General features: G+C 46.1%; 2 protein-coding genes across 4 annotated transcripts; both read left to right on the top strand.

The window, feature by feature from the left end:
• The first annotated feature begins 913 nt into the window (after positions 1-913).
• Positions 914-9,814, top strand: LOC112228782 (period circadian protein homolog 1). Of its 3 annotated transcripts, none has more exons than XM_024394423.2 (17): positions 914-1,132; positions 2,091-2,707; positions 2,872-3,092; positions 3,219-3,340; positions 3,440-3,641; positions 3,756-4,136; positions 4,261-4,414; positions 4,561-4,804; positions 4,948-5,062; positions 5,175-5,444; positions 5,574-5,732; positions 5,836-6,162; positions 6,303-7,360; positions 7,471-7,627; positions 7,744-7,927; positions 8,177-8,327; positions 8,495-9,814. In XM_024394423.2, the coding sequence occupies exons 2-17, from the start codon at positions 2,391-2,393 to the stop codon at positions 8,915-8,917; spliced, it is 4,485 nt and encodes a 1,494-aa protein (XP_024250191.1). In that variant the 5' UTR covers positions 914-1,132; positions 2,091-2,390; the 3' UTR covers positions 8,918-9,814. The 3 variants fall into 3 exon arrangements, with proteins under 3 accessions (XP_024250191.1, XP_024250190.1, XP_024250189.1); XM_024394422.2 differs by having other exon boundaries at positions 915-1,132; positions 2,088-2,707; positions 2,839-3,092; XM_024394421.2 differs by having other exon boundaries at positions 915-1,132; positions 2,839-3,092.
• A 9,879-nt stretch (positions 9,815-19,693) lies between these two features.
• LOC112228781 (procollagen C-endopeptidase enhancer 2) lies at positions 19,694-24,412 on the top strand. Its single transcript, XM_024394420.2, has 9 exons — positions 19,694-19,905; positions 21,505-21,613; positions 21,713-21,971; positions 22,141-22,265; positions 22,462-22,598; positions 22,756-23,132; positions 23,236-23,313; positions 23,619-23,789; positions 23,976-24,412. The coding sequence occupies exons 1-9, from the start codon at positions 19,802-19,804 to the stop codon at positions 24,104-24,106; spliced, it is 1,491 nt and encodes a 496-aa protein (XP_024250188.1). The 5' UTR covers positions 19,694-19,801; the 3' UTR covers positions 24,107-24,412.
• Positions 24,413-26,267: the final 1,855 nt, after the last annotated feature.

Below are 26,267 nucleotides of genomic sequence, written 5' to 3' on the forward strand. Positions count from 1 at the left end.
TATACACTTTTGCCATAGGAAATATAGGTTATAATCAACATTTCATTGGTTTGCCATGAGTGTTGAGGTATATATCCCCTCACAATGTCTAGAGAGTTTACTTCATGAATTTCTGAATGCATGTCACCCCATGTGTTACTCCATATGGTCAGCCCCCGTAGTCGAGCTACACAACACATGTTGATGATGTTACTGCTCAGGAGAGGTTAGATGAGAGGACAATTTCATGTCCCAAAGGGAATCTAAACAATATAAAGAATGAAGGTATCATAAGGATCTAGGAACAATTACAATCAAAAAACAATTCTAGGGAATGGAACTGACTGACAATGTAAGCCTATTTGATTGAATTACAGTTTTAGGGTAGAATTATGGCTGTAGGGTAGATTTTGGAAAGGAAGGGGTTGATATTTGTGGCTAGTCATACTGCTGCAGTAGCATTTGTGCACTTATTTAGTGTAATTTAGGGTTGTAGTACGTAGGCCTATCTGGATATGTCTGGAATTGAGTCAGACATATCCATATTCAGACATATCCAGTTAAATAAAGGTTACATTTAAAAATATATATATTTTATCCATGCCTCAAAATCATACAAAGAAAAGTCGTAAACATGCCTGTTTCGTGGTTAGGGAAAACACGCAAGGAAACAATAAAGAAATTACATTAATTCAGAACATTGGCAGTGGCACGTTGCCAATAAATGTTGTTTCTGACGTTCTGAACGGAGAACACCGTTGGGGCAACGTGATAGAGAAGCATAGAAGAGCCCCGTGCAGTCAGGACACCGCCCTACTCAACCAATGAATGCATTCGCTGGGCGTGGTATATTTGGCTCGAGCAGAGTCGGAGTCAGTTGAGGACCAATCAATGCCACACATGGGAGCAGACAAGGGGCGTCATCACGTGTGCTTTTGCGTGTTCCCTCCCAGTACTGCGAATACAATGTGCGGTTTTGTTCAGTGTGTGTTTTACTTGTCTTGCAGTCTGTTAACATTGGACCAGGTCGCTGAAGATGTCATTTCGGGTTTCTGCAATTAACATAATAATAATTGTAAACCTACTGAATACACTCTGGAATAAGTTTCAATAGTGTTTTGCCTCGGAACGTATTTTGTCTTCATGGAATAAGGTGAGAATGCCAACTCTGATCAAGAACTAACTATGGTTTCGTTAACGTTAGCTAGCTATTTGGTTGTAGTAGCTTACAGTTATCTATTTATTTTAATAGGCAAGTTAGTTAAGAATATATTGTTGTATACAATGACGCCCTACCCCGGACAAACCCTAAAGACGCTGGGCCAATTGGGACTCCCAGTCACGGCCGGTTGTGATACAGACTGGAATCGAACCAGGGTCTGAGATGCAGTGCCTTAGACTGCTGCGCCACGCGGGAGCCCCAGAATCTAGCTAACGTTACATGTTTATGTTTTTTTTAATAATCAGCATTGACATTAGCAAGTGAAGCATTGTTGTGGCATGGCAAGAGTGTAAAACAAGGATTTTGTGTGTGTGTGTGTGTGTGTGAATCTAGTTAGTTTGAATATTTATTGGTCAGTTCGTGTTTCGTACAAGCGAGACTCATCTTTTACCAGGTTTGTGTCAGGTAGAATAAATCCATGAGCTCATTCGGGACCTAGCTAGCTATGTGCCCTAGTCTAGTAGAGGCACGTTGCCTTCACTGTCGTCAACAATAAATCCCACAGCGGTGTCGTCCTGTTAGTTACAGTAACCCACAAGACATGCCAAATAGGGAAATGGACTACAAAGTCACTTTCTCTAGCATTTGGTTACCTGTTATTGTCAGTTTACGGTTCTTGACAGGGATTTTATTTTTATGGTCGATGTCCTATATATGGAGATCAAGTTCTTTGAGCCTGTCCATACTTGGATACACATGACTTTAGGCGACTTGAAATCAAGCAATTTAGTTATGTACATATGTGATTTGAGTTCACTATTGCCTTTACAGTGATGTGGTTTTATGGTCATGTTGTAGTGAAGTTAGATGTACTAGTGTTTACACAGATGTCTGACTCATGATCTCACGTGACTCACCACTCATGATTGTGAATGATTTCTTCTAGCAGGTATCCTGCCAAATCATCTAGTGCACTGAGTGTGGACACACGAGGAAGAGCAAACGGACAAAGAAAGGCTCCATCCTCTTCAATTGGCCTGTCAGGTTCATAAGCTTTGACCTGACAAAAAAACTCAAGATCAATGAGATACAGTCCATACTTTGTCCATATCTTCTCTCTAATTTTTGCTTTTCCAAGCCATGACTCAATCTAAGTTTAGTAGCCCCACCTAGTGGCAGGGTATCACAGCTCTGTTTTGACAGATACTTTTTGTCATACAGCAATAGTCAATCACTCATACGGCTTATTATGAGTGATGAGAATGCATACACCACTTCTGGAAATGACACTAGTGGAGTAAGTTTAGCAGAAGATGCGGTGACAGGACAAGAGGCAGGCTCCCAGTCTGCTGAGTCTGGACAGAGTCAGACTGGCAGCTCCAATGGAAATGGACAGAGGACTCGGTCTGGGGGCAAGTCCTCAAACTCTGATGATACCGATGCCCACTTGAGCGGGAACGACTCAGCCGAGAGAGAAGTGGAAGGTCACATGGGGCATGAGGCATCAACCTGCAGCAGCTCCCATAATGGGAAGGACTCTGCCATGGAGACAACCGAGAGCAAAAGGTAAAAAGTTTAACAGAATACATACGCCAAACACCACAACCATGTACAGATGATAGCCGGTAGACACCGCTTATACTATTGTAATGAATGCTCAGCAGTGATAGTAACATCACATTATTTTGGCCGGTCAGCTCCAACTCCCACAGCACTTCCCCTCCCAACAGCTCTATGGTCTACAGCCTGCTGAGTGGCAGCTCAGAGCAGGACCACCCATCCACCAGCGGCTGCAGCAGTGGCCAGCCGGCCCGGCTGCAGACCCAGAGAGAGTTGCTCAAGGCCCTGAAGGAGCTGAAGATCCGCATGCCTGCAGACCACCGGACAAAAGGCCGCTCCAGCACTCTGGCCTCCCTGCAGTACGCTCTCAACTGTGTCAAACAAGTCAGAGGTAAGATACTGCCTTTTGAGCCATGCTTTTTGCTACATGTTTACTGTGAGGCTTTAGCATGAAATAGTATGACTACTCTCTATCTATAATAGCTATTTATACTGTCTGAATGTGTGTGTTTTTTAGCGAATCAGGAGTATTACCACCAGTGGAGTGTGGAGGAGAGCCACGGTTGCAGTCTGGACCTCTCAGCCTTCACCACAGAGGAACTGGACAACATCACCTCTGAATACACACTCCAGAACACGGTAGGAACTAGAGAACAATCTTTGTCTACTAGAACCAGACTAACAGGTCTTAAAACCCAACCGAACATTGTACTGACCTCTGTTTCTTCTCCTGTACAGGACACATTCTCTGTTGGAGTGTCCTTCCTCTCTGGGAAGGTGGTGTACATCTCTCCCCAGGCCTCTCCCATGCTGCGCACTAAACCTGAGCGACTACAGGGAGCGCTCTTCTCTGAGCTGCTGGCCCCCCAGGACGTCAGCACTTTCTACAGCAGCACGGCTCCCTGCCGCCTGCCCCCCTGGGCCTCCTGTACCGGCTCCAGTAAGTTTCCACTAATTCAGCTCTGAATTCACATGGACATGGATCATCACATTTGTGTATGTGATGTAAATATTGTTGTGGTGCTAATATCTCCCCTCTCTCTATCTCCCTCAGTGACCTCTCCTGTGGACTGCACCCAGGAGAAATCCATGTTCTGCCGTATCAGTGTTGGGAGGGACAGCGAGGGGGAGGTGCGGTACTACCCCTTCCGTATGACCCCCTACCAGCTGACACTGCGGGACTCTGATATGTCTCAGCCACAGCCCTGCTGCCTGCTCATCGCTGAGAAGGTGCACTCAGGATATGAAGCTCCCCGTATCCCAGCTGACAAGAGGATTTTCACCACTAGCCACACCCCCAGCTGTCTCTTTCAGGAAGTCGATGAAAGGGCTGTGCCGTTGCTAGGCTACCTGCCCCAGGACCTGGTTGGGACCCCTGTCCTCATGTACCTCCACCCTGATGACAGGCCTGTCATGGTGGCCATACACAAGAAGAGTGAGTACTCCTGTCCAACAGTCATGCCTTATACGTTCTGTAAGGATTCATAAACCAGCAAATGGATGAATGATTATGTTCTTATACTCAATCAAAATGTTAACACATTTGGTTCTCCGCTCAGTTCTCCAGTCAGCGGGCCAGCCCTTTGAACACTCGCCCCTTCGTATGTGTGCCCGGAACGGGGAGTATCTCACCATAGATACCAGCTGGTCCTCCTTCGTTAACCCCTGGAGCCGCAAAGTGGCCTTCATCGTTGGTCGACACAAAGTCAGAACGTGAGTAGTTGACCTCTCTGCTACGTCAATGACCTTCACAACCTTGCAATAGCCACATTTTAACTGCTCTGTAACCTATTTGTGTAGCTATCAAGCCGTGTCTTGTTCTAAACCCCATTTCCTTGTCCTTCTCCCCTCATCTACAGGAGTCCCCTGAACGAGGATGTGTTCACGCCTACTGTGGAGGTGGAGGCGCGGGCCATGTCTCCAGAGATCCCCAGGCTCAGTGAGCAGATCCACCGCGTGCTGGTGCAGCCTGTCCACAGTGGCGGCTCCCAGGGCTACTGCAGCTCCCACGGATCCCACCCACAGAGGCCCAGCCCAGGCTCCTCGTCAGGCAGCAACAGCCCCTCCACCAAGGAGCTCATCCTGAAGACCACCCAGAGACCAGTGAGTACTAACACAATCATAATCTCACGCATGTTTCTGTTGTCTATTTGATCAGGTAACAAGATTTAAACAGGGTCATTTTAGTTTGTAATGTTTGACTAGCTTGTAACTAGGCCTAATTCTCCCCCATCTCTGTTCCACAGCAGCAGATGACATTCCAGCAGATGTGTAAGGACGTCCACATGGTGAAGACCAATGGTCAGCAGGTCTTCACCATGTCCCGCAACCGCCCAGCACTCCGCAAACACACCAGCACTGGTAAACACCTGGAATTATTTTAAAAATAATGAGTTTGTTTCAGGATTTTGTTCTATAAAATGTCCCAATTAGAAATGTATAGCGTAGATAATGCGGTTCTTCTTCCTCTCAGGAGCCCTGGTGGTGCCAGAGAATTTAAACAAGGACTTGGGACCTATTGGAGCTCTGGGGCCAACTAAAACCCTGGCCTCCGTGCAGTCAAGGAAAGACCCGTCAGCCAACTACTCCTACCAGCAGATCAACTGTCTGGACAGCATCGTACGCTACCTGGAGAGCTGCAACGTTCCCAACACAGTGAAGAGGAAATGTGGCTCCTCTTCCTGCACCACGTCATCAACGTCAGACGATGACAAGCAGAGGGAGTTGCCTGGAACAGCTAAAGGTACACAATAAAGATCATATTGAAACACAATAAGGATCATATTGAAACACCTCAAATGATGTTTTTTCCAATGCCTTTTTTTATGCTCTGCATGTATTTTTGGTGTCTTAACTGTGTGTTTCCTTACAGATCTCGAAGGCCCCCAGAGTAATGAAGGGTCTAAAGGGGGGCCACAGATGAGCCCTCTGGCGCTGCACTGCAAGGCTGAGAGTGTGGTCTCTGTCACGTCCCAATGCAGCTTCAGCAGCACCATTGTCCACGTAGGTGACAAGAAGCCCCCAGAGTCAGGTAGGTCACATCCCTTTATTGTCCGACTGTTTGTTTACCTCTCTTATTGGCCTCCGTCTCTTCTCGCTCATCTCTGATGTATTGTCAACCTTATTCCTTGCAGATATAGTTATGATGGAGGAGACACCAGCCACCCCCACTCTCACCGTCACCTCTCCAGCCCCAGCCACTAACAACGCCATCACAATGTTAGTGACCCCCCGGCCATTGGCCCTGCCCAGCCCGGCACCACCCAGCCCTGCCCAGCCCGATAGGGACGGCCGCAGGTCAGCTGGATGCTCAGGCCGCCTGGGTCTGACCAAGGAGGTGCTGTCTGCCCACACCCAGCAGGAGGAACAGGTGTTCCTGAGCCGGTTCAGAGACCTGGGACAGCTCCGTGTACTGGACCCTGGCCCTCCTCCTCTGAGAGGACTCACCACCACACCCAAAGGTAAGACGGACACTTCAAGTGGAGATGTGGTTTTTATTATGACTGTGAAAGGTAATATGAATGAGAGACCATTGTTTTTCCATGCAGCTCACCCCTGTGTTCTCTCTGTGCCTCTCCCTCTCTATGTGTCTCTGTCTCAGGAGTGTGCAGCTCAAAAGACTACCCAGCAGGTGGCCATGGACGGAGGAGGGGCCGCGGGGGAAAGAGGCTGAAGCACCAGCAGGAGGGCTCCCAGCGTGGGATGAACGGTAGTTTCAGGAGGGAAGGGCAGGGGCCCCAAGGCCTCATGTTCCCCATGGGTCAACCCCTGATGATGCAGGGACCCCTGACCTCGTCCTCTTCCTGGCCCGCCTCTGAGGCCAGTCTCCCTCCTGCCGTGGCCCAGTACCCTCCAGGAGTCCTGCCCTTCTTCCCACTCTACCCCAGCGTGCAACAACAAGTCCTGGCCCACACCGGAGTGAACCCCAATGCCATGCAGATGGGCTACCCCAGCCCCCAGCCAGGCTTACCGTACCCCATGCATGTCAATCAGATGCCAATGCCGATGGCTCCCCCAATGATGGTTGTTCTGCCCAACTACATGTTCCCTCAACTCAACGGAGGTGTACCACCGCTCAATACCACCATGCCTCAGTATAACACAGCCATACCGAACCTTTGCCCTGGTATGGCACAACTTAACCAAGCACTACCGCTGTTCAAACAGACTATCCCACTACCACAACTCAATCCTGGATTGGCTCAGTTAAACCCCGCTATGACGCAGATGAATGGCATGCCTCGTGTTAGTCCCGCCCTAGCTCAACTCAACCCGTCACAGGTCAAACCGACTTTATCGATGATCCCCCAACACTGTTACGATCCCAGCCCAGCATTACCCTTCCCAAATCCCATTCCGATTCCCAGCTTTGCCTTACCTGAGATGGATCCCACCTTTGTCCAACGTGGCAACTCCCGCTCCAGCACCCCTCAGTCCACGTGCCAAGCCCCCCTGGAGGGGACAGACTCACCCCTCTTCCAGTCACGATGCTCCTCCCCCCTCAACCTGCTACAGCTGGAGGAGTTGCCAGGCAACCGCCAGGAGGGCATGTCGACAGGGGCGCAGCAGACATTGCCCCCACCTGGCTCGGTATCACAGTTCGGAGGTCAAGGCTCTGTTAAGCGAAGCATGAAGGGTGACGACAGAGAGGACGATAACGTGAGTTTTAAACTGCAATCCATTTAGAGAATATAATTACCAAAAGGTTCATTTGAGTCTAGTGAGTTCTAGTCATTAACCCCTGTCTCTCCTGTGTTCTCTTCCTCCAGGATAATGCTGATGACCAGGACGCAATGTCCACCTCCAGTGACCTGCTAGACCTACTGTTGCAGGAGGACGCCTGCTCAGGCACCGGCTCGGCCGCCTCTGCCTCCGGGTCCTCAGGCTCTGGCTCTAATGGATGCAGCACCTCAGGGAGTGGCACAAGTGAGTTTAACACCTCCCAGATTATTCTTGTTAGCGCTGTGATTGGTAAAGGATGTTTATATATTGTGACTGATATGTCATGATATGAACTGAACATGTTCCTTTTTCAACCACAGGAAGTAGCAACACCAGCAAATACTTTGGCAGCGTTGACTCGTCGGAGAACGACCATTCCCATAAGCAGGCACCAGGGGGGGCTGAAGAGGCCCAGCTCATGAAATATGTCCTTCAGGACCCTATCTGGCTCCTTACGGCCAACACAGATGACAAGGTTATGATGACGTACCAAATGCCCACCAGGTAAGAATTCATTATGGTCACTGCACTACACTGTTGTCATGGCAATTGTAGTCATGATTAATATGAAATGCTATTGTAATTGTATTTATGAATGATGATGTAGTAGTATATTTATATATTATTTATTCATACAGACTATGAAAAAGAGATGCCTGTTCACCGTTCTGCTACTAATACCACCTTTTACAGACTATGGCATATCTATGGACATGTGAAAGAGTGTCGGTGTGTGTGTGATTTTTTTTAAAGGGACAAGGAGACTGTTCTCAGGGAGGATGGTATGATACTGAGGGCGGTGCAGAAACAGCAGCCGCGCTTCACTGAGGAGCAGAAGAGAGAGCTGATCCAGGTCCATCCCTGGATGGGCACCGGACGCCTGCCACAGGCCATCAACAGCCCTGTAAGTCAGCACACAGACACATACTGGAGACCGTAGCTACAACCCCGCCTCTCTCAGACCGGAAAGATTCAGAGGAATCAGTATAGATGACATTGGAGATTAATAAATTAAAAAAATACTTGTGAAGAACCAGTTTATTCAACTCTTGTCCCTCTGCTTGTGTTTAGACTTGTACAGGGTGCGGTTCTCCTCCCACTTCCTCCGCCCCTCGGCCCTTTAATGTGGAGCTGCAGGACATGGATCTGACAAGGGTCCTCCAGCTACAGGAAGATACCCTCGTTACCATGGCAACAGACACATACGACACCTCCATCCCACCACCACAAGCACCCCAGACAGAGACTAAGGGGGGTGAGTGGCAAGGGGAGCAGGAACGAGACGGTAAGGACACCAGAGTGAAAGAGTTGAAGGTGACGTCATCATCCGGAACAGAGAAAGGGGACTCTGGCTGTAAACGGCAACCAAGGAGTTCTATATGGCCAATGACTCTAAAACGCAATGTATTGGGACAACCGGGAGCCAAGGTCACTGTTAATGTGTCGTGTTTGAACAAAGAAGAGAACATGGATAAGGAGTCAAAGAATACCTGATCCTGTTTAAAGACATTGAGAATGTAGCTCAACGTATATGGAATCTAAGGTGTAAATATTCAATGTATTTTAAGTGTAAAAATGGAAAGAGAAGCCCTTAGTAAATATTTAATTGGCATGTTTGGTTCCCTGTCTAAGGAGGACTGAAGACATGTTCCATTTGTAATTCACTGCTTTGGGATTTTTCTCCCCTTATAGTGACACTTTGATAGTTTTACAAGTTATTGTGTGTATCAACGCAATATAATTTATTTGTCCAATGTCCATATTGGAAAATGACGTCAAATCTATTGTGAACCATTAAATCGCAAATTAATTTAGAAAAATATATTTGGTAGAATACTTATTTCAAGTATTTTCTAAGTCATTTCTGATATTGTACCATGTGTATATTACAGTATACCACCGACCAGGAGCTGACATACTACAGTTTTCTGTGGGCTGTTTTGTCATGTAATGTTCTGAATGGTTAATTTCTTTCATAATGTAATTGTACAACACAATTGTTGTAAAAAATATGTAAAGTTTTAGCCATTATTGGGAAAACATCCTATTTTTTTTTAAATCTCCAGAGAAATACACAAAATACATGAAGACCATGTTAAAAGAAATACCCTGTTTTGTTTGAGGAGTTATGGGTATTTCTGTACAAATTGTATTTCAGATTTGTCAGGAAGCAGAGATGGGCATTCCCATGTTAACAACAGATGGAGCCAGTTTTGTTTGATGGGGAGGAGCAGGCCTTGATCATGCAGTTGGTCAAGGCCAATATGTTCTATCAATAGTTAGTCTGCCCCTTATTCCCTTTTTCATTACTGTAAATAAAAGGATTAGTCACTTATTCCAACTCTTTGGGGGGATTTTGGTATGTAATTCATATTAAAAAGTGAAATGTAATTTGGTTCTGTTTTCTTTTGTCCATCTTGAAGAATTTGTGGTGTGGAGTTTATATTCTTTCAGGTATGCAAAGGACATCAGTGTAGCTGAAATCATCTAGTCAAGTATTATTCCTTGACGTTCTCTGCCACCAGAGGTTGTGGGGACAGTTGGTTGAAGGCTCCAGGTCCAGTCTGACTGGTGATACAACATTACATTTCTGAAATTGGCTACGGTAGATTAGCTAGGTATTCAAACATATTGAAGTCATTTTAAATTGCCAGCACTGCCGGGCCCGCTCATTAGGCCAGATTAGGTGGCCGCCTATGGCGGAAGATTGGCGAGGGCGGCATTTTCTGAGCTAAACTGGCCAAGACGCACCTCCAACAACAACAACACATAAAACCTCACATAATTCTGCCCAAAAACAATGACAATTTCTCTCAACCAGTGGAATATGTTTTTTTTTTTGAGTGAGCGCTGATACAGCCCTGTAAAATGCAGTGCCAAATTTGACAAAGGAAAATAAATATTTTGTTTGTCAATTCCCAGCATGCCTTTCCAGGGTGCTGTTGATACAGGATATGGTAGAAAGAGTATGTGGCATTTTCTGTAGCCTACAGGCTGGAGATAAAATGAATGCCAATGTATTGAGACGGACACTTTTTACACCTAAATGGCACCTAAAATCAAATAAAAACATTAACGTTAACAAACAACATATCCTGAAAACAGGACCGGTCAATGTAAAATGGACAATATGGAACGAGCAATCACAACTGTTCTCCAGGAGTTTCACCCCATTCTCATGATCAGTGGTTTCAAGTTTGTGTCTGTAAAATGTTTGATAAGCTGATCATAGTGAAAAAGATAATAATTCTGCATTTCCAGCTGTGGAAACACAGCAAATAGGCACAAGATAAGTTCTTAAAAAGTTGGGTAGCTGATATTCAGAGCTTAAAAAGAGAAATTGTTTAGTCGCAGGAATCGGGACTAATAAAGCCAATGCACCGGCCTGTTTTTACAAATGGTCGACCTACCATATGGATGGGCCTTCATACCCTAACAAAAAAAGACCACTTAGAGTGCAGTATAACTACAATATGCTGCAAATACTGCATCCAAAATACCACAGTCGACTGCAGTTACTGCACTTTTAGTGTAGTTTCAAAACTACAACATTTTTATTTAAAAAATAATATTGCTGGCTGACATGGTTTACACCCCAGTAAGCACGAACCAACATCTTTTGGATGTGTTTTTTTTTGTCCTGTCCAGGTGTCTTTTTGTGTGTTTTTGTGTTTTTTGTAGATGGGCATTCATAAAATTCAATTTCAGGGAACACTGTAGGCTACACCTCAGTAAGCAGGGACCAACACCAACGCCTTTTGGAATTCTTTTTTTGGGTCAGTCTGGATCGGCCTTGATTTCCACACCCACGGACATTGGTTTTTGGTCCAGTCCAGACTAAATGTGACCATAGATGACTATGTTTTGTTCAGATTTGGGCCGGTCTGGACCAGCCGGAATCGTCTAGAATGTCATTGTATGCTGTAGCGTTATTTCCCTTCACTGGAACTAAGGGGCCTAGCTCGAACCATTAAAAACAACCTCTGACCATTATTCCTCCTCCACCAAACCTTACAGTTGGCACTATGCATCGGGGAAGGTAGTGTTTTCCTGCCATCTGCCAAACCAAGATTAATTTGTCAGACTGACAGATGGTGTAGCGTAATACATCACTTCAGAGAACGCGTCCAGACGACGCTTGGCATTGCACATGGTGATCTTAGGCTTGTGTGCGATTGCTCGGCCATGGAAACCCAGTTCATGAAGCGCCCAATGACGTTGCTTCCAGAAGCAGTTTGGAACTCGGTAGTGAGTGTTGCAACCGAGGACAGATGAGCTTTACGCGCTATGCGCTCCAACACTTGGCGGTCCCGTTCTGTGAGCTTGTGTGGCTTACCAATTCGCGGCTGAGCCATTGTTGCTCCCAGACGTTCCACTTCTCAATATCAGCACTTACAGTTGACCGGGGCAGCTCTTGCAGGGCAGACATTTAACAACTTGTTGGAAAGGTGGCATCCTATGACGGTGCCACGTTGAAAGTCACTGAGCTCTTCAGTAAGGCCATTCTACTGGCAATGTTTGTCTATGGAGATTGCATGGCTTTGTGCTCAAATTTTATACACCTGTCAGAAATGGGTGTGGCTGAAATAGCCGAATCCACTAATTTGAAGGGGTGTCAACATACTTTTGTATATATAGTATATATCTCAATCCCTAAGTGCTCCAGTTCTAAGTAATATTCAAAGTAGGGAACTGGCATTGGTCAAAACAATTCCTGAAATCTTCCCCTCTCCAAATCCACAGGTTAAGTGCAACAGGCAGCGTGACTTAGAGCAGATTAAATATCTGCTTGGGTCTTAGGTCAGATTAGCCCAGTGTGGGTCTCAGCTGGTAGTAACAAACAGCCACAAGACCTCGACTCTTAAATCTAAGTCTGCATTCTCCCTTCCTGGATTTGCAAAACGCTGTTCAAAGTGTATCTTGAACATTCCACTGTCTTTTCCGTGTGCAGGAAGTGACTGAGCACTGCTGGACAATGACCATGGGGGAGGAGGCTGAGGGACTTATCTTACACTGGCACTCTCACTTCCACCCACGGACAGAGTCATGGCCAAATGGTTAGGGCATTGTGCAAGTCAACTGTACTTTCCACAGATGGTAGACTGTCCACCTGTGGGCTGCTGAACAGAGACTCAAATGACTATTTTGTTGTTAGCCTGAGAGCAGAGAATTCTAGAATGCACTCATGCTAACCTCTCTCTTTAAAACCACATTAAGCCTTTTATTTTCATAGTTGCTTGATTTGCTATTATCTGATATAGAGTATGGATTTCCCCATGAGACCTGAGTTGGATGGAAACAAACACCGGATATACTGTGTTACAACCATTTTGGGGAAAAAACTTCTGAGTCTCAAGTTCATACCTCCCTCATTGTTGCCAAGGTAGAGGATATACGATCCAAATCCGAACACAATACTTCCCAAAAGACGTGGCCTGTTGGCAGGTCACAGGGTTTACTTGACTGTTTATATTCATACTGTTCATCCTCATTCTCATAATTATGGCCACACTGTCTCTACTTCAGTGTCTCTTTACTGTTTCTCTGTGCCTTGGACATTTCTCTGAATAACCTGACTCATCCATTACTCAGTAGGTTTTATTCATGGTTTATTTAAAAAATATATATATATATATATTTATTGCAAGAACACACATTTGTGAGGCAGTTTATATTCTGTCTGTGCATGTGCATGTGGTGGACACAGATCTTTTTAAAGCAGGAGCGAATCCTTTGGAGTGAAACCACAATGAGAGAAGAGATGTTTTATGATTCGTCCGGGAACAGCAGTTGCTATTGTCACACTCCATTTCACACCTCCCACTGTTGTTCGGTTTGAGACATCTCTTATTGAAAACAATTTCCTCTCCAATAAGTTCCAGAGATATTTTGCAACTCCAGACAGTGTGCATGCATGTCCACTGCCAGTCAAATGTTTTAGAACACCTACCCTTTCAAGGGTTTTTCTTTATTTGTACTATTTTCTATATTGTAGAATAATATTGAAGACATCAAAACTATGAAATAACACATATGGAATCATGTATCAAATCAAATCAAATCAAATCAAATTTTATTTGTCACATACACATGGTTAGCAGATGTTAATGCGAGTGTAGCGAAATGCTTGTGCTTCTAGTTCCGACAATGCAGTAGTAACGAACAAGTAATCTAACTAACAATTCCAAAAAAACTACTGTCTTATAACACAGTGTAAGGGGATAAAGAATATGTACATAAGGATATATGAATGAGTGATGGTACAGAGCAGCATAGGCAAGATACAGTAGATGATATCGAGTACAGTATATACATATGAGATAAGTATGTAAACCAAGTGGCATAGTTAAAGTGGCTAGTGATACATGTATTACATAAGGATGCAGTCGATGATATAGAGTACAGTATCAACGTATGCATATGAGATGAATAATGTAGGGTAAGTAACATTATATAAGGTAGCATTGTTTAAAGTGGCTAGTGATTTCCCATCAATTCCCATTATTAAAGTGGCTGGAGTAGAGTCAGTGTCATTGACAGTGTGTTGGCAGTAGCCACTCAATGTTAGTGGTGGCTGTTTAACAGTCTGATGGCCTTGAGATAGAAGCTGTTTTTCAGTCTCTCGGTCCCAGCTTTGATGCACCTGTACTGACCTCGCCTTCTGGATGACAGCGGTGTGAACAGGCAGTGGCTCGGGTGGTTGATGTCCTTGATGATCTTTATGGCCTTCCTGTAGCATCGGGTGGTGTAGGTGTCCTGGAGGGCAGGTAGTTTGCCCCCGGTGATGCGTTGTGCAGACCTCACTACCCTCTGGAGAGCCTTACGGTTGAGGGCGGTGCAGTTGCCATACCAGGCGGTGATACAGCCCGCCAGGATGCTCTCGATTGTGCATCTGTAGAAGTTTGTGAGTGCTTTTGGTGACAAGCCGAATTTCTTCAGCCTCCTGAGGTTGAAGAGGCGCTGCTGCGCCTTCCTCACGATGCTGTCTGTGTGAGTGGACCAATTCAGTTTGTCTGTGATGTGTATGCCGAGGAACTTACAACTTGCTACCCTCTCCACTACTGTTCCATCGATGTGGATGGGTGGGTGTTCCCTCTGCTGTTTCCTGAAGTCCACAATCATCTCCTTAGTTTTGTTGACGTTGAGTGTGAGGTTATTTTCCTGACACCACACTCCGAGGGCCCTCACCTCCTCCCTGTAGGCCGTCTCGTCGTTGTTGGTAATCAAGCCTACCACTGTTGTGTCGTCCGCAACCTTGATGATTGAGTTGGAGGCGTGCATGGCCACGCAGTCGTGGGTGAACAGGGAGTACAGGAGAGGGCTCAGAACGCACCCTTGTGGGGCCCCAGTGTTGAGGATCAGCGGGGAGGAGATGTTGTTGCCTACCCTCACCACCTGGGGGCGGCCCGTCAGGAAGTCCAGTACCCAGTTGCACAGGGCGGGGTCGAGACCCAGGGTCTCGAGCTTGATGACGAGCTTGGAGGGTACTATGGTGTTGAATGCCGAGCTGTAGTCGATGAACAGCATTCTCACATAGGTATTCCTCTTGTCCAGATGGGTTAGGGCAGTGTGCAGTGTGGTTGAGATTGCATCGTCTGTGGACCTATTTGGGCGGTAAGCAAATTGGAGTGGGTCAAGGGTGTCAGGTAGGGTGGAGGTGATGTGGTCCTTGACTAGTCTCTCAAAGCACTTCATGATGACGGATGTGAGTGCTACGGGGCGGTAGTCGTTTAGCTCAGTTACCTTAGCTTTCTTGGGAACAGGAACAATGGTGGCCCTCTTGAAGCATGTGGGAACAGCAGACTGGTAAAGGGATTGATTGAATATGTCCGTAAACACACCGGCCAGCTGGTCTGCGCATGCTCTGAGGGCGCGGCTGGGGATGCCGTCTGGGCCTGCAGCCTTGCGAGGGTTAACACGTTTAAATGTCTTACTCACGTTGGCTGCAGTGAAGGAGAGACCGCATGTTTCCGTTGCAGGCCGTGTCAGTGGCACTGTATTGTCCTCAAAGCGGGCAAAAAAGTTATTTAGTCTGCCTGGGAGCAAGACATCCTGGTCCGTGACTGTGCTGGGTTTCTTCCTGTAGTCCGTGATTGACTGTAGACCCTGCCACATGCCTCTTGTGTCTGAGCCGTTGAATTGAGATTCTACTTTGTCTCTGTACTGGCGCTTAGCTTGTTTGATAGCCTTGCGGAGGGAATAGCTGCACTGTTTGTATTCAGTCATGTTACCAGACACCTTGCCCTGATTAAAAGCAGTGGTTCGTGCCTTCAGTTTCACACGAATGCTGCCATCAATCCACGGTTTCTGGTTAGGGAATGTTTTAATCGTTGCTATGGGAACGACATCTTCAACGCACGTTCTAATGAACTCGCACACCGTATCAGCGTATTCGTCAATGTTGTTGTCTGACGCAATACGAAACATCTCCCAGTCCACGTGATGGAAGCAGTCTTGGAGTGTGGAGTCAGCTTGGTCGGACCAGCGTTGGACAGACCTCAGCGTGGGAGCTTCTTGTTTTAGTTTCTGTCTGTAGGCAGGGATCAACAAAATGGAGTAGTGGTCAGCTTTTCCGAAAGGGGGGCGGGGCAGGGCCTTATATGCGTCGCGGAAGTTAGAGTAACAATGATCCAGGGTCTTTCCACCCCTGGTTGCGCAATCGATATGCTGATAAAATTTAGGGAGTCTTGTTTTCAGATTAGCCTTGTTAAAATCCCCAGCTACAATGAATGCAGCCTCCGGATAAATCGTTTCCAGTTTGCAGAGAGTTAAATAAAGTTCGTTCAGAGCCATCGATGTGTCTGCTTGGGGGATATATACGGCTGTGACTATAATCGAAGAGAATTCTCTTGGTAGATAATGCGGTCTACATTTGATTGTGAGGAATTCTAAATCAGGTGAACAGAAGGATTTGAGTTCCTGTATGTTTCTTTCATCACACCATGTCACGTTGGCCATAAGGCATACGCCCCCGCCCGTCTTCTTACCAGAAAGATGTTTGTTTCTGTCGGCGCGATGCGTGGAGAAACCCGCTGGCTGCACCGCTTCGGATTGCGTCTCTCCAGTGAGCCATGTTTACGTGAAGCAGAGAACGTTACAGTCTCTGATGTCCCTCTGGAATGCTACCCTTGCTCGGATTTCATCAACCTTGTTGTCAAGAGACTGGACATTGGCAAGAAGAATGCTAGGGAGTGGTGCACGATGTGCCCGTCTCCGGAGTCTGACCAGAAGACCGCTTCGTTTCCCTCTTTTTCTGAGTCATTTTTTTTTTTGGTCGCTGCATGTGATCCACTCGGTTACACTGGTTGTAAGGCAGAACACAGGATCCGCATCGCGAAAAAGTAACCAAAAAAGTGTTAAACAAATCAAAATATATTTTGTTTGAGATTCTTCAAAGTAGCCACCCTTTGCCTTAGCATTCTCTCAACCTGTCTCTCAACCATAGTCACCTGGAATGCATTTCAATTAACAGGTGTGCCTACTTAAAAGTTAATTTGTGGAATTTCTTTACTTTTTAATACATTTGAGCCAATCAGTTGTGTTGTTTTAAGGTAGGGGGGTGTACAGAAGATAGCCATATTGGATAAAAGACCAAGCCCATATTATGGCAAGAACAGGTCATATAAGCAAAGAGAAACGACAGTCCATCATTACTCTAAGACATCAACACGGAAAATGTCAAGATCTTTGAACATTTCTTCAAGTGCAGTCGCAAAAACCATCAACTAGTCAGAGGAGACTGTGAATTATGCCTTCATGGTCGAATTGCTGCAAAGACCACTACTAAAGGACACCAATAATAAGAAGAGACTTGCTTGGGCAAATAAACACGAGCAATGGACATTAGACCAGTGGAAATTTGTCCTTTGGTCTGGAGACCAAAATTTCGATTCGAAATTTCGTTTTGATTCCAACCACCGTGTCTTCGTGAGATGTGGCTGAACGGATGATCTCCGCGTGTGTATTTCCCACCGTGAAGCATGGAGGAGGAGGTGTTATGGTGTGGGGGTGCTTTTCTTGTGACAATTTCTGTGATTTATTTAGAATTCAAGGCACACTTAACCAGCATGGCTACCACAGCGCACTGCAGCGATACGCCATCCCATCTGGTTTGGGCTTAGTGAAACTATCATTTGTTTTTCAACAGGATAATGACCCAATACACCTCCAGACTGTGTAAGAGCTATTTTACCAAGAAGTACAGTGATGGAGTGCTGCCTCAGATGACCTGGCCTCCACAATCACCAGACCTCAACCCAATTGAGATGGTTTGGAATGAGTTGGACCGCAGAGTGAAGGAAAAGCAGCCAACAAGTGCTCAGCATATGTGGGAACTCCTTCCAGGCTGTTGGAAAAGCATTCCAGGTGAAGCTGGTTTAGAGAATGCCAAGAGTGTGCAAAGCTGTCATCAAGGCAAGGGGGGCTATTTGAAGAACCTCAAATATAAAATATTTTTGGATTTGTTAAACACTTTTTTGTTTACTACATGATTCCATATGTGTTATTTCATAGTTTTTATGTATTCACTATTATTGTACAATTTAGAAAATAGTAAAAATAAAGAAAAACCCTTGAATGAGTAGGTGTCTAAAACTTTTGACCGGTAGTGTATATGAGTGTGCAGGGGGGATATCCGTCTCAAGCAGGAAGAAATAAATATGACTCAATTTCCATCATAAATACTTGCACCGCTGAGTATCCTCGGTTTGCAGCGGCATTTAAACTATCTCATTTTCCCTCCCCATTTTCTCCATCGGCTTAGTTAATTTCTCCTAGAATCTTCCATCTATCCACCCCTCCCTCCATCCCCTACCACAGTCCCATACTACCCATTTTGCCTTGCTGTCTCTCCTGCGGGAGGAATGTGTGTCTCGTGATGGACTGTTCTGGAGTCGTGGCAGAATCAGAGGCCTACACCCCTTGGACTCCAGCCAGGTGTTACGGTCACTCATGCTCCCCCGCTCTAGCAGCAGCAGTCCTCACACACAGACGCCATCCGCCCCCCAGCAGACTCACTCTGCACGTCACCACATTCCTGCTGTCTCAGCCTCTTATCAGAGATGTAGCTTAACACACAGCAGGCAGCAGACACTGACTGGGGAGTTCAAGGCAAGATAATGAGCAGCCGTGCCATAGCATTGTTGATAGGGGGGTGTATCATAAAATGATCATCACACAACCATAACAACATTTCAAGCAGTTCAAGCAGTCCCATAGGCTCTTGCTTATATCAATCAGTCAGTAATTCATGAATCCATGTTAAAGTGAGAGACCACCTGTAATTATGACTAGGGGATGTGAATATATAAACATATACCACCTCCTGTGTTCTTTGGTCATGGTTTTACTGCTCTGTCCGTCTGAAAGAGGCTGTTTTTATGGTCTGTATGAAACGGCACCCCCTCTAAAGGCCCCAAGCCCAGCGTTGCGGGCGAAAGGGTCGGCTTTACAGATCCACATCATGTGAACACTCCCCCAGGCCTCTCTGGGGTGTTGTTCCCTATCTCGTTGCATTGTGGGGGCTGATGAAGACACTCTGACTGGGAGGCTGTGTGTCTGTCTGTCTGTCTGTCTGTCTGTCTGTCTGTCTGTCTGTGGAGCTAAAGGAGCTCTAGGGGGCTGGGGAAATATGGTCAAAAATAAATACAGGGCTTCAGATACTGGGTGTACCTTTATGTTCATCTAACTTTGGAAAGTTGCTTGGCTAAAGCCGTTCTAATAGCCTATGCTGTTCATGAATATCAAAAGTGTCATAAATTTGATGAAGAACCATTCATCTAAATACATCAGTCAAGCTAGTGGTCAAAAAGTCGCACTGGAATTTAAAGAGAAGTGACCTTCTTTGTAATGGTCCTGGCCACCTGGTACCCCAGGCTCTACCGCCACCTGTGCAGCCAGGAACCAGGCATCATAATGATCCAGCAGACTCTGTGATCTACTGAGACCGATGCCGTAATTAACCTGGCAACAACCAAGATAAAAGCTACAATTTAGCATTCTCTGTGTGCAACGGTAATAAGCTGTTTCAGTTATTTATGGCCTTGAATTAGTCCATTGCACAAACTTTTGTGCAGCCATTGTGGGACGTTAGTCTCTCGTTCTCTCTTTTCCTTTTAATCCCCTCTGTTGCATGGAGGCCAATGTTAACATTGAGACAGCATCTGGTTCTAATTAAACACTCCCCTCCCCCTCGCGACGTCTCCCCCGTCATGTCTCCTTCTAGCTCCTAACCTCTCAGCATCTCTCTCCTTCTCACTCTCTCTCACTCCCTCTTTATGCCTCTCCAGTGGCTCCCTCCCCCTGTCTTCCAGCTCTCCCCTCTCTTGCTCCCATCTCTCTCTTCTGGTTTACCCTCTTACTGTGTCTGCTCTCGGCATCATGAAGTGTGAGCATTGTATCTGGGGTCTCTCTGTGCTCCTGGCTCTATGTTTAGGATGGGCACAGGGCCAGAGCCAGAGGCAACCAGAGACTAACTACACCAGGTAGGGAATATGAGTGTATTGCGCTTGTTGGAGTGTGTGCAATGTATGTTTGCAAGAAGCTTTACAGTGTGGATAGCTCCATTTGGGTGAATGCACCGTGTATTCGTCTGTGGCAATATCCACAAGGATGTACTTGTTTACATTATTTCTATGGTTCACAATATAAAATAACCATATACAGAGCGTGTATGGTTTTGAGTGTGCCATGTTCAGATTTCACGCAGTGTGCTCTGAACCTCCTATCGGAGCTTCCTGCATTTGTATGTTAGCTTAGGGGTATGGCAGTGTTGTTGTTGGCGTTGTGAATGGTCCATGGTGTTGATGTGGTTGAGCTGCCCCAGATCTCAGTGCTTTGAGGTCTGTATGTCTGTCTGTATGTGTCTGTGTGGGGTTGGATCAGGATGGCTTGACTCTGGCTGGACATCTTAGCTTTCATCAGCTTGCCTCTGTCTGCTGGGGTTCTGTAAGTCTGAGCTCCTATAATGTGACAGACTGGGCGCTTTCTCAATGTGTCTGAGGTCAAGCCTTGAGTGTTGGCTGGAGTCCTAGAAAAGTTATTTTGTCCTCCGGTTGTGATAATGGTAACGACTAAGTCTGTGGGTTTTATTTGTTCTTCTTGAGTATGTCTCTACTATCTGTTTTGATGCTCCACACTAGGTATGAGTTACTTTTGTGCACCTCTGTCTCCTGTACAGACAGTCTCCAATGTGTCTGTCCCCATGACTGTCTGTGAGGCCACTGGCAAACAATTATATATTTATCAATGAAAGTATTCTGGTATTAGTCCAGGTTTGGTATTTTTCCGTTGGAAAAGGAGCTTGGATGAATTATTTAAGCAGACGTGGAAGTGCATGGGGTGAGGGGGAGACTGGGTGGTTGTGTTAGAAACTTGGACAAACATAGGGGAGAATTCTTTCGGGGGAGGTCTCATTGATGAAGCTCTAGTCAAGTACACCTTAACCTCCACTAACTTGGCCCAGTCTCCATCCTGTCTCCATCCTGTCTACATCCTTTCTCCATCCTGTCTACATCCTGTCTACATCCTGTCTTCATCCTGTCTACATCCTGTGTCCATCCTGTCTCCATCCTTTCTCCATCCTGTCTACATCCTGTCTCCATCCTGTCTACATCCTGTGTCCATCCTGTCTCCATCCTGTCTCCATCCTGTCTCCATCCTGTCTACATCCTGTCTCCATCCTGTCTACATCCTGTGTCCATCCTGTCTACATCCTGTCTCCATCCTGTCTACATCCTGTCTCCATCCTGTCTACATCCTGTCTACATCCTGTCTACATCCCCTCTCTCTTCCCATTCTCCTGAAACTGACACCAGTGTGCCAAGGGGAGGCATTATTGTTGGGTGCCTGAGGGATTTATAGAGATGATCTGTTGAGTGTGTGTGTGTGTGTGTGTGTGTGTGTGTGTGTGTGTGTGTGTGTGTGTGTGTGTGTGTGTGTGTGTGCGTGTGTGTGTGCGTGTGTGCGTGCGTGCGTGCGTGCGTGCGTGCGTGCGTGATAGTGGTGTGGTAAGCCTAAGCCAACGTTTATAAAGTACAGTACATGATAATACATCACTTTTTTCCCACCCTACTCTCTCTCAGGCCTGTGTTCCACTGTGGGGGAGACATGGTTGCAGACTCAGGCTTTGTGGGCAGTGAAGGATTTCCAAACTACTACAAACCCAACAGCAAATGTACCTGGCGCATTACAGTGAGTCACTGGCCCTGCACTACATACCACTTCACCATTACTCTGAATTGAACCTACATATTGACCTAAAGCCTGTTCTGCCCTCTCTCTAAACTTCAGGTCCCAGAGGGCAATGTGGTCATGCTCTCTTTCCGCATCTTTGACCTGGAGGCTGACCCCATGTGTCGCTATGACTACCTGGATGTGTACAATGGCCACTCCAACATGGTGCAGAAGCTGGGCAGGTTCTGTGGAACGTTCAGGCCTGGTTCTCTCATCTCCACCACCAACACCATAATGCTGGAGATGGTGAGCGACTCTGAGACTGGAGGGAGGGGCTTCCTGGCTTACTTCAATGGAGGAAAACCACATGTGGATGGTGAGCTTTACAGTATAACTTGGGCTCTCACTCTCTGTTTTTTTCTAAGGAACAACATCTTTGCGATTTCCTATGTCTATTAGCTCACATACTGTAACATAGGCTTATACCCACTGTCAAATAATTTAGTCACCTGATTATTTATTGATCTGTGTATCAATCATTTCAGAGCCCCAATTCTGTGGAGGAAAGATGACAAAAGCCCAGGGTGAAGTTAAAACACCTAACTGGCCAGAGAAGAATTACCCAGCAGGCATCAGTTGCTCCTGGCTCATCACAGTAGAGCGGGATCAGGTTATTAGTCATCATGTTCAGCTATCCATGCTCTTTATTCTTAATGGACTTCTGCTAATGATGCTGTCATTATGTTGCGCCGACCACAGAACCAAATGTGCACCAATATGCATAAATGTATTGAAGTTTCAAATTACGTTCCTAGTGTGTAACGTTGTTGTATTTGTCATTCTGTTTATTTCTGTGTGTGGGCTAGGTGATTGAGGTAAAGTTTGATAAGTTTGATGTGGAGTCAGACAGTTACTGCCGCTTTGATTACGTGGCCTTCTTCAACGGTGGAGAAAAAGATGACTCTCGACGCATTGGAAAATACTGTGGAGACGTCAGCCCCCAGTGAGTGGTACACAACTCTATGTGTGTTTGCCTGACTTCCTGTGTTCATGATTATGCTTGTTAGTGGTCTACATCTATGATCATATGTTGTATATCTGTTTGTTCTTGTCACTCTACTCTCTAACAATCCTCCCTCTGTATTACTCTCTGCCCACAGAACCATTGTGACCAATGGGAACGTGCTCCTAGTACAATTTGTGTCTGACCTCAGCGTGACCTCTGATGGCTTCCTGGCCAGTTACACCAGCGTCCCCCGCGGATCCAGAACCCCCACAGTAGACAACACAGGATCAGGACCCCGTAAAGAGTCAGTCCCCAGGAAGACTGTTGTTAAACCCATCCTGCCTGAGAGAACAGTCATCACCACCACTACCACCCAACCACCCACTACAACCAGACACCAGGCCCCTCCAACCCCACAGCCCCAGGAGCCCACTGCCAAGCCCAAACCAATCAAACCAGTCAGGACCCGCCCACCAAACAAGCCAGGCCCAGACAGGGTCAGAGTTACTAAACCAGACATCAAGAAGCCAGGTAAGAGAAGCTAAAGAACTGGTGTAGCAAGACCTGAGTTTATGTGTACACATGTCTGTGTGTTTGTGTGGCTATGTGTGTAAACAATGTTTGTATTTTCTAGTTCACTTGAACCCACTGTGTGCAAAGGCATGTAAGAGGGATGGAAATATCAAGAGCAGTTTCTGTGCCAGTGAATTTGGTGAGTTCCACTAGACGGCTAGCATCATTGGATAGCCAAATTAATCAAGCGATTTAAGGTCATAACAAATTCACAGCATTGCTCAGGCAACTAAACTAACTCTCTCTCTCTCTCTCTCTCTCTCTCTCTCTCTGTCTCTCTCTCTCTCTCTCTCTCTCTCTCTCTCTCTCTCTCTCTCTCTCTCTCTCTCTCTCTCTGTCTCTCTGTCTCTCTCTCTCTCTCTCTGCTCTCTCTCTCTCTCTCTCTCTCTCTCTCTCTCTCTCTCTCTCTCTCTCTCTCTCTCTCTCTCTCTCTCTCTCTCTCAGTGATCACGGGTAAGGTGACAGCGCTGACCCCTGGTCCTCAGGGCAGTGTCTATATCAGTGTGTCTCTCATCAAGGCCTACAAAGCTGGCCAGCTGACCATCACCCAGGCTGGAGAGAACATGTCTGTCAAACTGGTGTCAGCCTGCAAGAAGTGCCCTATCATCCGCAAAGGTGACCTATTTTTCTTCCCAGACAATCTGACTGGCATGTACAGCATTACGTAACACATACATGTACACACACATGCATGCACAGATGCACACACACTGCTGACTTATCAGCATAGACTGTTGTGTCATCATAGACAGTATTGCCAGATTGCCTAATAAATGCATTTTTGATCAATCACTTTCTCAGGAATGCCTTACATCTTGATGGGCCAGGTTGATGAGGACGGGCGTGGAACAATGGCTCCCGGGGCTTTCACGGCCCCATATAAGGCCCCACATCACAAACTGCTGACCAATATTAACAACCAACCATGCTAACCTCACACCCCAGTCCACCAATCAGGGAAATTCAGCCTCATGCATGGATACCATGACGAGCAAGGTTACGGTGACCCAAAAAATGTTTTTATTCTTGAGGAGTACTCAGTGAAGTGAATTACCTTGTTTTTTCACTTTATGTTTGATGACACTAACTTAATTGCTAAAATCTCCTTTCATGGCTCGCTCACAGGTTCAGATTAAATGACAAGCATCACATAACAACAGTTTGACCCACCTCATAATAGGGCTATATATTATATTATTTTTGTAATTTATGTCTCTCAATAAAGGATTTATAACACATGGTGTTGGTTTGATATGTTTATTACATGAACTTTATGTCCCATTCAGTATAGTTTTACTGCAATACAATGATGATGTGCCACCTAGTGGTCAGATTTACAAAATAACCTCCTATGACAAACAAAGCAGGTGCCACTAACCCTCTCAAAGAATTAGTGGCCTACTTGGTGTGTGAACTGCTGACTGCTCATCATTTGCTCATCATTTGCAGATACTTGTTGACACATCAACCAGGATTAAGGGACAGGGCAATTTGTTACTTGTTTTTGGCAGTAAGTGGCTGTATTGGAGGGAGATTGGTTTCACCTCTCCTAGGCAATCAGCAGTTAGTGTTAGTACTTCAGTCTCCCCTGGTTACTCAGCGGCAGCTGAGTCGTGTCAGTGGCAGTTTTGTCGCAAAACTAAGACAGTTCTGCCGAGTTGTTTGAGGAGTTGTTTGAGGAAGAAAAGAGAGTAAGGCTCCACACCACTTGAGTTTCTTACCTAGTTATTTTCAGATGATCTCATTTTTGCTCTTTTTGTAGCTTTGGCAACTCTGTGTGTTGTCTACACCTGTTTGCTCTTCTTACTGAAGGCTTTATAGATGCTCCCCACACCTTGGCAGCAACCCTTCTAATTTAGTGTACCCTGCATGCTCAACCCATGTGGAATTCCTGGTCTCTGGCAGCGTTTGGAACTGCAGATCTGCGGTCAAGAACGCCGAGTTCATCTCAGCCTATGCTGCCCTTCAGTCCCTTTACTTTTTGGCCTTGACGGAGACATGGATCACCCCAGAGAACACTGCTACTCCAGCTGCTCTCTCTTCATCTGACTTTTTTTTTTTGACTCTTTCATAGTCCAAAAGCATCTTGTCGTTGTGGTGGTGGTACTGGTTTACTCATTTCTCCTAAGTGGAAATTTCCTCTTTTCTCCCTATCTTACCTGTCCATCTCCTTATTTTATATTCCATGCTGTCACTGTAACTTGTCCACGCAAGTGTAACATTATTGTCATCTATCGCCCACCAGGTGCCCTTGGAGGGTTCCTCAATGAGCTTGACATCTTGATAAGCTCATTTTCTTACGATGGCTCACTGCTCTTCGTACTTGGCAACTTCAACCTCCCGACGTCTGCCTTCGATTAATTTCTTTTCAACTCTCCCTTTCCACTCATCTCTTTTCACCTTACACTTTCCCAGTCCTCTCCAACTCACAAGGCAGGCGATATGCTTGACCTCATCTTTACTAGAGACTGCTCACCTACTAATCTCACTGCAACCCTCCTCCAGGTCTCTGTCTCCCTTTCCTCCAATCCTAACCATTCAGCCCCTACCCAGATGGCCATGCACATTCACAATCTTTATCATATCTCCCATCTGCTAAATCCTTCTCCCTTCTGTCTCCCGATCCTGCCTCTTCAACCCTACTCTTCTCCCTTTCCGCATCCTATGACTCGTACTGTCCCCTTTCCCCCCACCCTGCTCGGCCCTCCCCTCCTGCTCCGTGGCTGCGTTATTCATTTCAAGCTTACAGAACAGGGCTGCAGGCTGTGGGCAGCTGAGCGATAAATGGAGTAAAACTAAACTTCCGGAGGACCTATCATCCTTTCATTCCCTTTTCTCTACCTTCACTTCCTCTGGATCCGCTGCTGAAGCCACTTTTTTACTTCTCTCATCAACTCATCCCTGACTACTGGCTGCAGAATGGCTAGAGTCACTCCACTCCTCAAGAAACCAGCACTCGACTCATCTTACGGCAAAAACTATAGACCTGTATCGCTCCTTTCTTTTCTTTTGAAAACACTTGACCATGCTTTCTGTGATCAACTCTCTCGTTATCAGAATGATCTTCTTGACCCTAACCAGTCAGGCTTCAAG

The sequence above is a fragment of the Oncorhynchus tshawytscha genome, linkage group LG30, assembly GCF_018296145.1.
Source record: "Oncorhynchus tshawytscha isolate Ot180627B linkage group LG30, Otsh_v2.0, whole genome shotgun sequence".
Taxonomy (NCBI): Eukaryota; Metazoa; Chordata; class Actinopteri; order Salmoniformes; family Salmonidae; genus Oncorhynchus; species Oncorhynchus tshawytscha.

Bases quoted from the DNA above. Each gene is read 5' to 3' on its own strand.
- LOC112228782 (XM_024394422.2), top strand. From the start codon at position 2,391: ATGAGTGATGAGAATGCATACACCACTTCTGGAAATGACACTAGTGGA. The intron at 3,642-3,755 runs GTAAGTTTCCAC...TATCTCCCTCAG, and splicing joins GGCCTCCTGTACCGGCTCCA to TGACCTCTCCTGTGGACTGC. The intron at 6,163-6,302 runs GTAAGACGGACA...TCTCTGTCTCAG, and splicing joins ACTCACCACCACACCCAAAG to GAGTGTGCAGCTCAAAAGAC.
- LOC112228781 (XM_024394420.2), top strand. From the start codon at position 19,802: ATGAAGTGTGAGCATTGTATCTGGGGTCTCTCTGTGCTCCTGGCTCTA. The intron at 22,266-22,461 runs GTTATTAGTCAT...TGTGTGGGCTAG, and splicing joins TCACAGTAGAGCGGGATCAG to GTGATTGAGGTAAAGTTTGA. The intron at 22,599-22,755 runs GTGAGTGGTACA...CTCTGCCCACAG, and splicing joins TGTGGAGACGTCAGCCCCCA to AACCATTGTGACCAATGGGA.